Below are 16067 nucleotides of genomic sequence, written 5' to 3' on the forward strand. Positions count from 1 at the left end.
AGGATCAGGAACACCATCAGTGGGATTACCGGCATGGACAGATTATTGATGTGTGCCAACCTATGATTTTTGCCTTAAGCCTCAGGGTAGGAGCCAACCCATGACTGTGCCTTAAGCCTCGGGAGCTGTGTGGCCCTTTCCTGGACAGTGTGGGGGTATGGCCACAGAGCCTCAGTGAACCTTTGATGCATTGGAGGCTGTGGCCTGCCCAGGACACTGCTCAGCCTGTTGGCCACCAGCTTGCTTGGGTTTAAGTGAAAAGTAGAGAAACAGACCACTCCTCATGTTCTTAATAATAAATTTTACTTGACTTTTCTTCCTAGGAAGGACAGACATATGTTGGTAGAGAAGATGCTTCAACAGAACAAGATATTGGTGAGAATCTTTATAATTCCCTCTTCCCAGTGATTTTTAAAAAGCATTTAATGAAGAATTTTCTTTTGAATGACATTAAAGTCATTAGAAAAAAAAAAAAAAACCTCTTTCTCAAATACAGTATTGATCAGTATGTGCATTTCTGTAATTTTGAACTCAATTCAAACAAGTGACACACAATAATTAATTTAATGAATTAAGTAGAACTACACATCCCCCCCATATATATTCTGTATTCTGTCACAACTTCAAAGAGTAATTTAAATTGTGGTGGGATAGTGATGGAAATATGCCAACAAACACAGATAAAAGGTATCAGATGCCTTCATGGGAAGGATGTAGACACTTCGCTGTATAATGGTGATGGGGAGTAGGAATACACACATGCACACGTATGGAGGTGTGACTTTTGGGTTTCCCGAAAGTCTTTGCTGAGGCACACAGATGACTCCTGATTCAACCCTGGAGCAGGGTGAGGTCTTGTTAGGCTTTGAAAGCATAACTTAGGGACCACTGCAATGGTGGTGGGTGGTGTGTGTGTGTGTGTGTGAGAAGGTGGGCATTGGCAGGGGAAGAATTCTGTCCTCTCAGCTGTTTCTAGAATTGCTGGCATTCGACTTGCTCTCCTGCCAAGTGTAAGCTATTCATCAAGCCAAAGCTAGCATAGTTCTACATGCTGCACTGTTTGCTGCAAAACCAGGTCCCAGAAGTCCTCGGCTTCAGCTGTACTTGAGTAGAACTAGGTGTTAGGCCTCTTCTTCTGATGGTTAAGTCATGCTTTTGACCTTTGGGGTTGCTGTAAATAAGAAAACATGTTTTCTGTGCACAGAAAAGTTCAGTAGTACAGCTCTGTGGGGAGCAGCGGGAACTACTGGATTTGTGCTTCTGAGAAGCTGGCCAAGAGCTGTGCCTAAAATCGTGTAGGTTTATTTGAACAGGCATTCATATCCGTGTCTGGTCACTCAGCAAGCGAGAATAACTCAGAATAGTCCTACTAGATTAGGTACACGTTAGCACCCTCGTGCTCTGAGAGGTCAGTGGAGGTCACGTGCTCTCAGATTTGGCACAGGCTGTGGCAGTGTGCATCCCAGCACAGCTTGGAGGCTTCCTTGGGCCTGCCAAGATCCATGCCAGGCCAAGGTCACCTTTGGTTTCTGCTCCTAGAGTGCAGTATCTGTAAGTGTGCAAGTTATAACAAGTCCTTGACCCACGGGGCTCTTTTGTTATTTCTGTCTTACTGTGACCTTTGGGTGGCTGGTGGGGAAAATTTATTCAGCATCTGAGTGACACAGTGATTTTCAAGAAGACAAATTACTCAACTATTTTCTCTCTGAAGATGAGATAAATTAACATGTGAGAACTTATTTCCTTACACAGGTGATGTCCAGACTCTTTGAGGTAACCTTCAGAGGATACCTTCAGTTCTGTCAGTTGATGTCACGAACTCTTGAAATTCACTTTTCTCACCGAATGTAAATGTTCACTTCACAATATTTACATGGAAGGGGAAGATTATTCAATTATGGAGAAATACATAAAGGTTGGGAATCATTGCACTAGATGACAAAGAAAACATCCTCTTTCTTTTATGTCTTTCCAACTTAGTTCTTCATGGCCTCGACTTGGAGAGTGAGCACTGCATCTTTGAAAATGTTGGGGGAACGGTGACTCTGATACCCCTGAGCGGGTCTCAGTGCTCCGTGAATGGTGTTCAGATCATGGAGGCCACACACCTAAATCAAGGTATCTGGTTTTTTGGTTTTCAGAGTTCTGTGCATATGTCATTGCTCTAGAACGAGTTGGCTATGTAATGGGGGCACTTGTGCATCTTGAAATAAATTGCTGATCAGTTATAAAAAAGATGAAGACTGTTTGCTTCATTATGCTGTTTTCTGTTTTGCTGGGGGACTTCTTTCTAATTCCAGTTGTCTTGTTGAATTAAACGTGTACATAGTTGTCTTAAAAGTTACCACTGTTACAGAAATATGACTTGAAAGGATTTTTTTTAAGTTAAAAAAGCACCTTTAAATGCAAAAACCTTAATACTGTGCCTGATGTTAATAACTTTATTTATTACCCCATTTATATTCTTTTGTGAATAGCTGTAATTATAACATACATACAGGATCTGGTATCATGTCTTTTCTTATTCTTTTGAAATTAATTTCAGTTTTATAGAAAATCTGCAGGTGTGGTACAAGGAACTTTTTAATTTCAAAAGCATTTGAAAGTAGATTGCTAACACAGTGCTGTGCCACCCCTGAATACGTCTGTGTTCATTTCCCTTAAACAGTAGCATTCTCCTTTGTAATTACAATATAAGCATCCAAACTAAGAAAATAACCCCGGTATATTCCTGCCATCTGATTCTCAGACACCCTTTGAGTTGTCGTCCTTTGTCCAGCAATGTCCGGTGTGGGTCCAGGATTCAGTCTGGCATATGTTGTATTTGATTGCCACACCCTTCTTGTCTCTTTCAGTCTGGAAGAGTCCCTTTGCTTTTCTCTGACTTTTAGGACTTTGGCAGGTCAAATATATTATAGAATGTCCCTCTGCATAAACGTAGCATCTGTCCAATGCTTCCTCAAGGTGACGCTTAATACTGTGCATTCTTGACAGGAATATCAGAGAAGTGATGCCCTGTTTTTCTCACATCATTACTGAGTAGTTACTCACTTTGGTCATTTGATTGAAATGGAGCTTGCCAGTCTTCTTCACTGTGAAGCTCTCCTTTAGGATCTCCTTTTTATTAAGAAAGATATTGGGAAGGATATTGACATCATAAACATTCCATTCTTTATCATACTTTCACCCACTGGTTTTAGAATCCACGGATTTTGAGGGTTCTTGGTGTCTGGTTTAATTACTATTCAGATGGTTGCCAATCGATAATTTTTCTTCCTTCTACATTTATTAGTTGGATTTTTACTGTAAGAAAGAGCTTTCTCTTCTTGCCATTTATTTATTTAAATCAAGAGGGTCACGTGGCTTGCTATATTGCTTGGTAGGTTTTGGTCTAGTTCCATCATTATTTATTTTGATACCCAAATTGTCCCAGATCTGGTGAATGGGAGTCCCTCTAAGCTCATTTCTGTGTCCCTATGGCTTGTCCCGATCATCTGTGAGCCCTTCCTGACTTTCTGATACAATAGGATATTCCAGGCTTATCTTCATTCTTTCCTGGGATCAGCCAGTTTTCCAAGGAGCCTTGGTTCATTTCAGTGGAGAGTGGGATTTAGAAACTAAGATCTAAGCACTTGGTGTGCTCCTGGCTGTTGTAGTGTTCCTGTTCCCAGGTCCTGTTGGCCAACAGAGTTAGGGAAAGTGTGGGTCTCTGTGTGTATCTATAACACATACAACTATATTTATGTCTGTATCAATTTCAGTATTTCAGTACCTATATTGCTTACCAGGTGTTCATACCAGTACCTCTAATTCCAACCCAATGCATTCTTTCTAGTTTTTTCCTTTTTCCTATTCGTAGCTCTGTTTTCTGCTAGTGATGAACCTGACTTCCATTATGTAACCAGTATTCTGTCACTTCTGTCCCCTCCTCATTCAGGGACCCTCTTCTTTCTGCTCAGGCTGTGATATCTCATGCTGGGCCAACAGTGTCCTCACTCTTTCCTCCCATTCCCTTGCTCATGCCTGCTTTGCTCAACCCTGCCTAATGGCTTTTATACTGAATCATGTAAGAAGGAAGGAAAGAAAGAAGTTGACATATCTTGAGGCCTTTCTTGGTATATTATATATAATCTCTATAATAACAGTTTTTCATGGTTATATACCATAATGTATCTGCTGTGACATAGAAATTGGACAGATGGAGGAAACTGGACAGATGGAAAGCATATAGTTCATTGGTGCTAGCAAAGTCATGGGCAGAATTAGTTGCAAGGAGTTATCTCAGAATGAAGGGCATGTAACTTGGACCAGGATGATCACATTTTTTAGGAGGAGTATAGAATCCATTGAAGACATTATAAAAAAAAAACAAAAACACCACCTATGCACTCACCACCGACTCATCCACACACTCACTGATCTCTACTTGTTCTTGTACTCTTAGTATGTTTTAGTCTTAGGGTAAGTTGAACTTGGGAGACATTTAAGTGCCCTGGAGCTGGCCAGGAATGTCAGAGTTCAGTAGTACCAGGTGAGTAGCCCAAACCAGGGACACAGTGAGTGCCCAATGACGGTTACCAAAGCATTTTTTTTTTTTTTCTGCATTTTTGCAACCCAGACAAGGACTCTTGTCAGTATGGGATGGGAGTAGCTGGTTCTTGCCAGACAGCAGAGTAATAGTCATGGTAAGAGCCCAGATAGTGACTGTAATTGAGTTGAGTGGTAGACAGGAGGTCAGTATATAGGACTTTGCAGTGGTCGTCTCTGCTTGTGAACACACAGACCAGACCACCTGTTCGTTTCCTCTTAGGACCTCAGGTGGAGGTCCTGCTGCCATTCTCTAGGCAGCAGGGGAGGTGAGAGACGTGTCCAGTAAAGATCTCTGTACGCAGGGAAGGTTGACCTTATTATGATCACTCTGTGTTGTTATGAGGGGCTTGTACTGATTTTCAGTATCTTTGTTAAGGTATGGGTAGAACTTTGGAATTCATTTTGAAAGATTTAATTGTTTACTCCATCTGGGGTTGACCTAATTTAGTTTTTTTCCATATTGGCCTATCATTTATTAGAACTTTACCCTATCCTATATTGACCTCTCTTTTCAAGAAACTTACTTTATCAGAAATGAACACTGAGACATAGCATCATGTCTATTTCTTGACTTTCCACTTTGTTCCAGTGCTCTGTTTTTCTGCTTTTGTACCAGTATCACACAATTTTAATGCTTGTTGTATTATAATATGCTTTTATTTATATTCTTATCTGTGTGTTTTTTTTGTTATCCATGCCTATTATTTTTTTTCAAAGAAATTTTTAGAATCTTTTTATTTTTATGTTAACATATCTTTTCAAAAGTTGGGTTTTAATTTCATGTGATTTGTTCACATTATAACAAATACATTTCCATCTTGGGATTTCTATTTATTTGATACATCTCTTCTTTTATTTGAATTTTCATCAATTTCTTCCAGTGAAACTTTGGAAGTTTTTAATATGTGTTCTTATTGAACTGTGTTTATTCACACATACAAAGTTCTCCCCATAGCTGTATACTTTAACTGGTCAAAAATGGGGAGGAAAAATCTTTTCATTCTGTAATAATCTATTTTGGGAATAGTATTGAAGATTTTTTGAGAGCCCTTAGGAATATCAGTTTAAAACCATACAGGGAAAGTGAGGCTCAGCCTATTCAGAGACCTCACTCTAGGACTTCTGTGTCTTGGGCATTGTTCCCACAGATACCTCAAGTGCAGCCTGGGGTGTCTGTGGAGCCCCACAGAGGAAGGGATAGAGAATGGGTTATGGTTGGGATTATAATTGGGGGCATTGATTAGCTAAGCCATGCGTGAATGCCAGATAGCCCACAAAGGTCAGTGCTCTGCTGGGTCCACCCAGCTTTGTTGCCTGGCCCTCCACCTGTTTCCTCCTGTGCTTTCCCTGCTCTACCCACGACAGTCTGGAGCTTCTGGAGCTCACACCATCCATAGTCCTGGCCGCTGAGAAGGCTGAGGGGATGACCATGACCGCCGCTTCTGCCATTCATGGGTTAAACAGTCTCCTCTGGATCCGCCTGGAAGCTAACTTTTATGTGTAATGGTGTTTCTGGGAGAAAATCAGTCTCAAGTTCCAAACAACACACTGAAAAAAGAACTTTTAGAGCCCTTACTGTTTAACAGGGGAACTGCCTAGAACTTACTATTTAATATTGGGATTATCTTCTCTACCCTTTGTCCCTTACCGTCCCCCCCCCCCCACGAAAAAGAAAAGATTATTAGCTTGTTTATTTAGTTCAAAGAATTTGTGTATTATTCCATTGTCATCTGCTTATGTAGCTATGATTATGTCTCTAATTCTCTTGTGGATTGAAGCACAGTAGGTAAATAATAAATGTATCTCCTGTATGGTATTTTTATTAAGTGTTTTTTTATCTTAATTTTTTATCTTAACTGAAAGTCCATTTAAAAAGTATGCTTGTTTAGGTTAGTGATGACTGAAATGAAATTTTTGAGTTGTCCTAAGAAAGTAGTAGTGCTAATTGACATTTAAGGTTAATGGTCAAAATTTTCTTTTCCTTGGGCTATCTTAATTGCTTTATTACCATGGTGCCATGATTTTGGCTTGAGTTCCTCTGGTGCTCTGCTGTGCTACAGACATAAAAATGCTATGTTCCAAAGTCTTAAAACACCTATGTACCGCGTAAAAATGTCATTAACAAGCCTTAGGGTAGTGAAATGCAAGATGACTTTGTGTTTCAAGAAATTACATGAAAAAAGCAAGACAATACCTTTTTTAAAAATGCACATACTTTAAGACTAGAAGATTCCAGCAAGTAAAGAACATGTCTAATCCTTCAAAAATTAGGGGTTAGACTTCTCCACTTAACATTTCTTTAGAGAGAGAGAGACAGTGTGTGTGCACACCTGAGGGTTAGGGGCAGAGACAGAGGGAGATGGGGAGAATCTTAAGCAGACTCCCTGCTGAGCACAGAGCCTAACGCAGGGTTCAGTCTCACAACCCTGAAATCAAAACATGAGTCAAAATCAAGATTTGTATGCTTAACTGGCTAAGCACCCAGAGGCCCCAACAATTCTTAATTTTTGAGGATTATTAAAATGAGAACTGGAACATGTTTTAAAAGCACAAAGTATACAAAAGTATTGATTTTGGTTATGAAAATATGTAATAAAAATAAAAAGAGGTGAATGGCACTAATACATACCTACTTTGGAATGGTGTTAACCTCTGGAGAAGAAGGGGGAGTTTTTGATCAGGCAGACTACAAAACAATTTTCAGCTATAGTTATAAGATTTTTTTTAATTTTATTTTTAGAGTAATAACGTATGAACAGGTGAGGGGGATGTAGAGGGGAGGAGAGAGAGAGAGAGAGAGAGACATACAGACAGACTGTCTTTTTTTTTTCTTTAAAGATTTTATTTATTTATTTGCCAAAGAGAGATCACAAGTAGGCAGAGAGGCAGGCAGAGAGAGAGAGATTGGAGGAAGCAGGCTCCCTGCCAAGCAGAGAGCCTGATGCGGGACTCGATCCCAGGACCCTGAGATCACAACCTGACCCGAAGGCAGAGGCTTAACCCACTGAGCCACCCACGTGCCCCAGACAGACAGTCTTAAGCAGGCTCTATGCTCAGTAAGTAAAGAACATGTCTAATCCTCTGCTCAGTGCAGAGCCTGATGTGGGTCTTGATCCCACGACCCTGAGATCATGACCGGAGGTGAAATTAAGAGTTTTGGATGCTTGGGGCGCCTGGGTGGCTCAGTGGGTTAAGCCGCTGCCTTCGGCTCAGGTCATGATCCCAGGTCGTGGGTTCGAGCCCCACATCGGGCTTTCTGCTCAGCGGGGAGCCTGCTTCCTCCTCTCTCTCTGCCTGCCTCTCTGCCTACTTGTGATTTCTCTCTGTCAAATAAATAAATAAAATCTTAAAAAAAAAAAGAGTTTTGGATGCTTAAATGACAGATTAATCAAATGTAAGATTTGATTTTTTAACATAAAAAACAAGACCACGTGAAAAAGAGAAGAATATGGACTTCATTAAAATATAGTAATAATTGGGAAACAGAATTAAGCATGGCAGTATATTCATACTCCAAAAATGACCTTGGCTTTTGCCCATGAAGTGGTTTAAGGAAAAGTATCAAGAACAGAGAATCCAGATGAATGTTAACCCAAATCACACTGATCTGACTGTAGTAACTCTGCATTTGACTGGATTCTGGGTTTACCCTGTGCTACCAACAGCTTCCTGTCTTTTCCCTGCCAGTTTCCAGTATTTGCTGATATTTGGTATTTAAACATCTCTTTTCATTAGCAAATTACTTTGTTTGGAAATGTGTTAGTTAGGCTGTCCCATTAAAAAGCACAGGTAGTAATTACCACTTCCTTATCTAGATCGCTTAAGATACTTGTGAATGTCAGCTAATAGGAGATTTACCTACATTTAGAAGATTTTCACCATCACAGGGAAATTTTTTTTACCTGCATCTGTGAACAGCCTTACTTCTTTCAGATTGCATGAGCAGTACTTCCCCTGCCTTAAATTACAGGAGTGTTTCCATATGATAACATCAGGAAAATAAAAAGCCTTTACCAGTACTGAGAGAATGAACTGTAATGACTTCTATAACACATGTTGCTGTAAGCCTGGTGTATGAAGCTTCTCTCCTCCTATTCTCTGAGTTCTTCCAGAAACCGTGTGTGGCTGTCGTAGCCCTGCGCCTGCCCGTGCTCTTCAGTTGCCACGTTCTCTGGCGCTTGGCTTCCCTTACTCCCACGGTGCCATAGAATGATTGCACTGAGTGATTTCATAGAATAATCCCATAGTGTGATTTGGTAGAAAGAGAGGCAATTGCTAGAGAAGAAAGCATGAATTTGACCGAGGTGTTTAAGGCCATAGGTCTTGAGCTGTTCTTGGTAAAGTTTTAGACCTTGGATTTTTCTTCTTCATCGTCGTCTTTCCCTCCACTCCCCATATGCTTAATATGAAACGGTGCAAAACTCAAGTGAGTTACAATTCAAAAATAGTTGAGCATTTTCTGTGCAATTTGAGGACCTATTCTCTCATGTTAATTATTCTTATTTTTGTCCTTTTCCCGTAAATTGTTATTTTACAGCTGGTAGTTTTTGAACGAGGTAATCAGTTTTCCCATTCATATCCGTGGACTCCCTTGGTCGTCTGCGGGTTTGTCAGAGCCGTTGAATGTTCATCTTTCCTTTTATACATGCTGCAAAAACTGCATCTGGGGACTTTACACCTAGGTGCATCTGAATGTGTTATGCTTCAGTGCCAAAATATATTTGCATCTATTCAAGCACTCAGAAAGAGGGAACAGGTGACTGTCTGGGGAGTGGAGCTGAGGAGGCTTTGATAAAATTTTCATTTGCTTTAGGGCTGCTGTGAGTTGTTCAGTGGCAAATTAAAAAAAGAATTTTAGTGGAACTAGCAAGGGAAATGGATCTTCCAACAGTTTAGCCAAGGTATGTAATGAACAAGAGTCCTTTTGAACACTACAGGCAGCCAGCAGATATCGGTGGCTGGCCTCCCATTGAACTCACCTCTACTTGCTTATAAGCCCTCGAGATCATTAGATTTTTCCCTCACTTCAGTTTTTCACGAGTCGTACGGGTGATGCTGATGAATATTTAATGTGAGATCCGCTCACCCAAACCAATCACACTGAAGGTGGTTTTTTGGTGCTCAGATGTCGGTGTATACAACATCCAAATGTCAGTCTCTTTAAACTCTTCTTCTCTTATTTGCTTCATCTTCTCTTGTTAGAGTCATCACATCTATTTTTCATAATCTCTCTGTTCCTTTTTAGACGTTAAAACTTTCAACTTCACATCCCATAGGGAGGCTTGACACTGTGCCTTTGCATGGGTTTCTTGGTGTTTACCCATTTTGGATCTTTCTTTGGATTTTCTTGAATCTGTAGGTTCATGTCTTTCTCCAGATTTGGGAATTTTTCAGCCATTCTTTGTTTAAATATTTTGTTCTGCTCTGTATTCTTCCTTCTCTTGTTCTGGGGCTCCAGTTATATGACTGTTAAGTATTTCAGTATTGTTTCCACAGGTCCCTGAGGCTCTCTTTACTTATTTTTACCCTTTGGTAAACTTTTTTCTTTTTGCTTTTCAGATTAGGTCACTTCATTTGGTCTGTCTTCAAGTTTATGGACTCTTTCTCCATCCTCTCCACCCTTCTACTGAGCCCATCCAATTTTGCTTGTTGTATTTTTTAGTCGTAATAATCGATTGTTCTTTATATCCTTTATTTCTTGGTTATAACATTTTACCTTTCAAGATTATTCTGCATTTGAATATTTTTATAATAGCTGATTTAACATCTTTATCAAATATGTCTAATATCTCTGTGATCTCCACATAACATCTCTTGATTTTTTTTTTTTTTGCCATGCACATCGAGATTTTCCCAGTTCTTCATATGTTGAGTAATACTAGATTACATCCTAGACATTTCTGATATTTTGTTATGAGACTCTGAGTCCTGTTGAAAACCTCTGGGAAACATTGATTTTGCTTTGTTTTGTTTTAGCAGACAGTGGACCTGGTTGGATTCACTGTAAATTAGAATTAGCCTCTGTGGGCTGTGGTTCTAGCTTCAGTGCCAGTTCAGTTTTCAAAGGCTTTGTGGTGCTATTCTGGTCTGCCCCGTGTGTGCGCTACCCAAGAGTCAGTCGGGGACCCGAGCAGTGGTCTGTATCTTAGGTCAGTTCTTAAAGTCTTTGTGTGCTGTTGAGGGTCAAATCTAAGTGGGTCAATTCATAAACAATTCTGTGAGGTTGATTTCCTCAACTTCTCCTTCTGTGTCAGCACTGAAGAGTCTTTCCTTTTCTGTCATCTGACTAGAAATCTGGACCTGTCTAGTCCTCTTTCATGTTTCATGTTCTTCCTGCTCTTGTGCCCAAGTGTGGGACCAGGAAGTGAGAGGGCAGAGAGAGGAAGAAGCAACAAGGGTTTGCCCCACCCTCTAATTGGAGAGAGATTTTCCCCTTCCTTGTAAGTTTAGGCATCCCCCCACCACCCCCCACTATGTTGCTGTCAGGGAACCCTCTCGCTCCTCTTCCAACCTTCACTAGAAGGCATCTCCTGGAGTTCTCATTTGTGCTGATGTCAGCTTTTCGATTTCTCCCAGCTAAGCTGGGGAACACTGGAGGGGGCAAGTGGTAAATTCCCCTTGCCCCGACCAGTGCTTCAGATCCCTGTCTTCTTCAGCCTGCCGGCTACTCAGGGCCCTCAACCAGCGGCAGCCTGCATTCTCTCCAAACTATAGTGGCTTCCAGTGGGAGAGAGAGGGCAGGGAGTGCTTATTCCATCTGGTGCAGAACTGAAACCCCTCTGCTGAGGTGCTGTAGACTGCCAAAAAAGGAGAAACTTACCCAAAGCTGAATTCTGAAGTGGATGAGGTATCTGTCATAATGGCCTGTGGTGAAGAAGACATAGAAGAAGACGTAGACATGCTTGACCAAAGTGCATAGTGAAGAAATGTCTGAAGCCTGGAAAGTAGGTGAGGTCGACGGGGCAGTGGGGGCCAGGGCTGCTGAGTCATTCATAGCGGGTGTGTAGTAGGGCCTGGGAACCACAGACTAGACACTGTGCGGTAGGTGCACAATGTGGTTGCTGAAGTGAAGGATGGTGCAGGGTGTATGTAGCCCAAGGGAGCTTGGAGATGGGCAGTAACAAAAAGGGACAAACGGAGGTAAGAGACCATTATTGCTTAGAAAGAAGGGAAATGTTTTGGAAGAACTGTTTTGGAAGGAACAAGAAAATATTGACAGCTTGGAGTGTGTAGGAGGCTAGAACTGAATAGTTGAGCTTGTTACTAACAGAATAAGTGGAGTTGTTGGTAACAAAGAATATGAAACAAAGTAAAGTTACTAATAGCTTGACCACTTAGTATAATGCCTTCCATTTAGTACCTTAGAATTTGTCATCTTATGTTCTACTGTCTGGAATCACCCTCTACTTATTTCATATACTTTCTGCATTTTCCTTCAGAAGGAGGAGACTTGTTCCATATATTCTTTTTGTATTTCCCCCAAGACTTTCAGAAGAAAAAAATTCCATTCCCATGTACGCCACCCCCGCCCCCACACATATCTAAACATTTATTGGGGGATGGGACTAGAGCATCTTGGGATTTTACACAGCTCCAGGTTCAGCACGTGCACACATTTGGGCAAATAATTCTTGATGGATTATTTGGCTGGAAACCTCAATAACAAAGACTGAAAATCGATTTACTTTTCTTTTCCAGAGTCTCACAATCCAGGTTTGCAATTTTTACTTTACCAAGAGTAAACAAGAGTTTAAGTGATTTATCTAAAACAGGAAATTGTAAATCCATATTTGAATTACAAATGCTGAAAGGGAGGGGACTGGGCTTTTTGGGCAGGTATGTGTATTTATATCTTTCACAAACACCAGCAGAGGACCTGAGGGCGTGCTTTGACACTGACGTCAGCTACCCTTGATGCTGAGTGCCTGTCACTCTTCCAAGCCAGCTGTGAACCCCAAGCCATGTGTCCTGTTTGAATTCATTAGTATTCATATGAAATTTTCTTACCACAAGTACCATGTCAGATCTTAATCTTCCCCATCTCTCTGCCCAAAGCCATTTTGAGTTAGAGAAGAATTACTATAAGTCAGGTGTCTGAAATAATAACACCAATGTCATAAGAGTCCAAGGCCTTCGAGCATATTAAGTAATGTGTTCTCAAGGTCTGGCATGTATTAGTGGAAATTAGTCCTTCTCTTTATCAGGTCCCCCAGTGGTGCCATCATCATAGCTTATTTTAATACAAATATTTTGCAGATGTTTTAAATCCAAAGGAAAATTATCCCATATAAGCACATTTTAAGAACTTCACCCATCCTGGGTGCCTGGGTGGCTCAGTGGGTTAAAGCCTCTGCCTTTGGCTTAGGTCATGATCCCAGGGTCCTGGGATCAAGCCCCACGTTGGGCTCTCTGCTCCGTGGGGAGCCTGCTTCCTCCTCTCTCTCTGCCTGCCTCTCTGCCTACTTGTGATCTCTGTCTGTCAAATAAATAAATAATATCTTAAAAAAAAAGATAAAAAAAAAAAAAGAACTTCACGCATCCTGCTTCACCCCAACCTACATCTCAGTACCATTCTAGAAAATTATGTTCCCAGGCAGAGCTTCGCTTTTCTGGTGATTATACCCAAAATGAAAACCTCTCTCAGCAGGCATGCTTTAATAGTGTGTTATAGCCTGTCTGTGTGTATGGGGGTGGGGCGGGGCTTTCCAAAGTGATTAAATTCAGAATTTGGAGCTTGAAGCAGAATGTCACAAGGCCCTGTATTTTCCAGCCTCTAGACTCATATCACATTGGACCATTCACTTTTGGGAATACAGTTTTCTTATAGGTTTCCGTTAATTATAACCCGGAATTAATTAATTTGTACACTGTCACCTCAGAAATATTCATATGACAGCATTTAATAGGAAAAAAAGAGTTGATTTACTTGTGCAGTTAGCAGAATTAGAAAATCTCACATAAAATTTAGGAGGGTAATTAATAGTGACATTAATGATTTTTGTCACTATATTCCTTGGAAATCCCTAGAAATGTTTACATGTTTAGTTTCATTTTCAGTGTACTGAAATACTGAAGCAGAAAATCTCCTATGAAATCAGCATTCAGTGGTTTCATTCACGGAGATTTAAGTGACTTTTGCGGGGGGGTGGTTTGTTAACAAGTGCCTCTGTGTCCCCTTTTACAATGTCATTTCCTTTAAAGACCATCTGGAATTTGTCTACCTTGTGGTATTTAACGGGCTCTGAGGCAATCTCAGAGAAGCTGTCATATATTTCAAGGAGGCTTAGATATGCTCCAAAAATTACAAACTAAGTGCATCAGAAAAGTCCATCTGCTGTGATTAATCATGTTAACCTCAGATCAAGGAGTAGTTCATAGTTAAAGAGAGTTTAAGATCTGGAAGGAGCCTTAGAAAGTATCCAGTTTGATGACTAGAAAAGGAACTGAATTCTGGAGAGGTTAAGCATAGTTTGCTCTTGGCCACATCAAAAGTTTGGGGCAAGGCACACGCTCTGGGTCTCATCCTTACACACAGGTGTTAGGTAGCTATGTATACTTACGTATGTTCATGTGTGTATATATGTTTTATATATATTTGTATTTTATATGTACATTTATGTTTTATATGTATTTATATGTATTTGAGAGTAAATAGGTCTGTAGGTAAGTTGGTAGACAGACCGAGAGATTGATAGATGTCCCAAGTTTTTCTTCTAGAGCTTCATATTTCCACCTGCCAAAAGCATCTCAGATTTATTATGTGTAAAATCAAGCTTGCGATTTCTTTCCCACCCCAATGATGGTCCTTTTCCAGTGTTCTCAATCTGTGTGAACAGTGCCCTGTCCAACTAGTTATTCAAAGCCAAAACCCAGGAGCATCTCCTTCACCTCCCTTGTCCCCATATGTAGCCTATCATGGAGTCCTCTTAATCCTGTCCCCAAATGTCTTCCTGACTTGTTTGTTTTTCTCCTTCCCTCCTCTCCAGTCCAGTGCTGAACCACTGTCGCCTTTGACCTAGACACTTGCACTTGCCTCCTACCTTGTTTATCTTCATCCTTTCCTGCCTTCTTTGGTTCCTTCTTTAAACAGTTGAAGGAATGAACTTTCTGCCCAAACTCTCCTCTAATCTCCTCTAATCATGTAATGCTGTTGCACAAAGCCCTTCACTGTCTTCCTCTGAAGTGACATGAAATAAAAGTTGCTTCACTGTATCTTGAAAAAGTCTATGTAGTCTGTTCCCTTAAGCTTCATCATGTGTACTGTTCTTCCCTGTTTCCTCTGCTGTAAGCATTTAACTGTCTTCTAGGCTCTCAGCTTCACCACCACCACCACTGCTGTCATCTTTAACTGCCGGAGGACCTTTACATCTCGTACTCCCTCGCTCCCCCTGCTTCATCCTCAGAGCTTGTCTTGGGCTCCACTTCCCACCTCCCTCAGGGCCTCTGTCCCTAATCTCTGCTATAATCAGTCTTCTTATGGGCTCTTTGAGCACTGGGCAGGGGATCTTTCCTTCAGTTGTAGCTTTGCATCTGATTGTGGAGTTTTGTTTGTTTTTTTTTTTTTTTTATTATTCACCTCTCCCTCCTACAAGGGCAAGGCATGTGTATGACTCTGTAGCATGTGGTCTGGTTCTTGAGGTGCTTGTTGAATGAATGAAGGAATTAACAGCAGCATAAGGTAAAAATGAAGCAAATGTTTTAAGTCACTGGGTTTGTTGAGTAAAAGAATCTAATGAAATAGAAGCCAGCCTTAACAGAACCTCTTCTTATATGCCAGGCAGTTTGTGCACCTTATTTAAATGGAAACAAGGAATGGTCATAGGTAGTTTTGTTTTCTTTTATAACTCTTACAGGGATTTTTATGTATATTTCATGCAAATACATGGGTGGCAAGATTATTTTCAGTGATTTAATATGATATGAAATATGTCTCTGAAATCCCATTCTCTTTTTCCATTAACATATTTTAGCAATTTTCAACCTGCATGGCTAGGCATTTGATTAAAAGGAAAAGAAAGAATTGGATTAAATATAATTAACACACTGAATGTGATTGCCTTATTAATCTCTAATTTCACTTTGAGAGCATTAAATATATGTATATCCTAGACATGGCTGCTTAACTTTTGACTTCTTTGTATGCCACCCAGTTCTGAGCCGTGGTCATGAGAGGCGTGGAAAGCACCTTTCTTAATTGTGGCTGTGGTGCCTTTCCATAATTGGAAAATATACGAATGCAATTTTACATGAGGGGGGATACATAGATTGTAAATCGGTTAGTATGCACTGCTGTCCATCTAAGTCTCCTGAAAGCTGTGTTCTTCTTTCCACATTGACTCCATTTCCACTAAATGATGACAACCACCACAACCAACCCTTCAGTTGCTCCCTGGGGTTATGATCTAAACCCCTTTGGTTCAGCCATGTTGAATTTGAAATTCCTTTGAAAACATGAAGGCGTATGTTGAGTAGGCAGG

General features: G+C 40.6%; 1 protein-coding gene across 5 annotated transcripts in view; it reads left to right on the top strand.

Annotated features, from left to right (window-relative positions):
- KIF16B (kinesin family member 16B) overlaps window positions 1-16067 on the top strand; it is a 282073-nt gene that overhangs the window by 142336 nt on the left and 123670 nt on the right. For all 5 annotated transcript variants that reach the window (XM_047744532.1, XM_047744534.1, XM_047744535.1 and 2 more), the window contains exons 14-15: window positions 324-375; window positions 1981-2118. In XM_047744532.1, the coding sequence (XP_047600488.1) occupies window positions 324-375; window positions 1981-2118 (190 nt within the window). The remainder of the gene's footprint in view (window positions 1-323; window positions 376-1980; window positions 2119-16067) is intronic.

This window comes from Lutra lutra, chromosome 9, assembly GCF_902655055.1.
Source record: "Lutra lutra chromosome 9, mLutLut1.2, whole genome shotgun sequence".
NCBI lineage: Eukaryota > Metazoa > Chordata > Mammalia > Carnivora > Mustelidae > Lutra > Lutra lutra.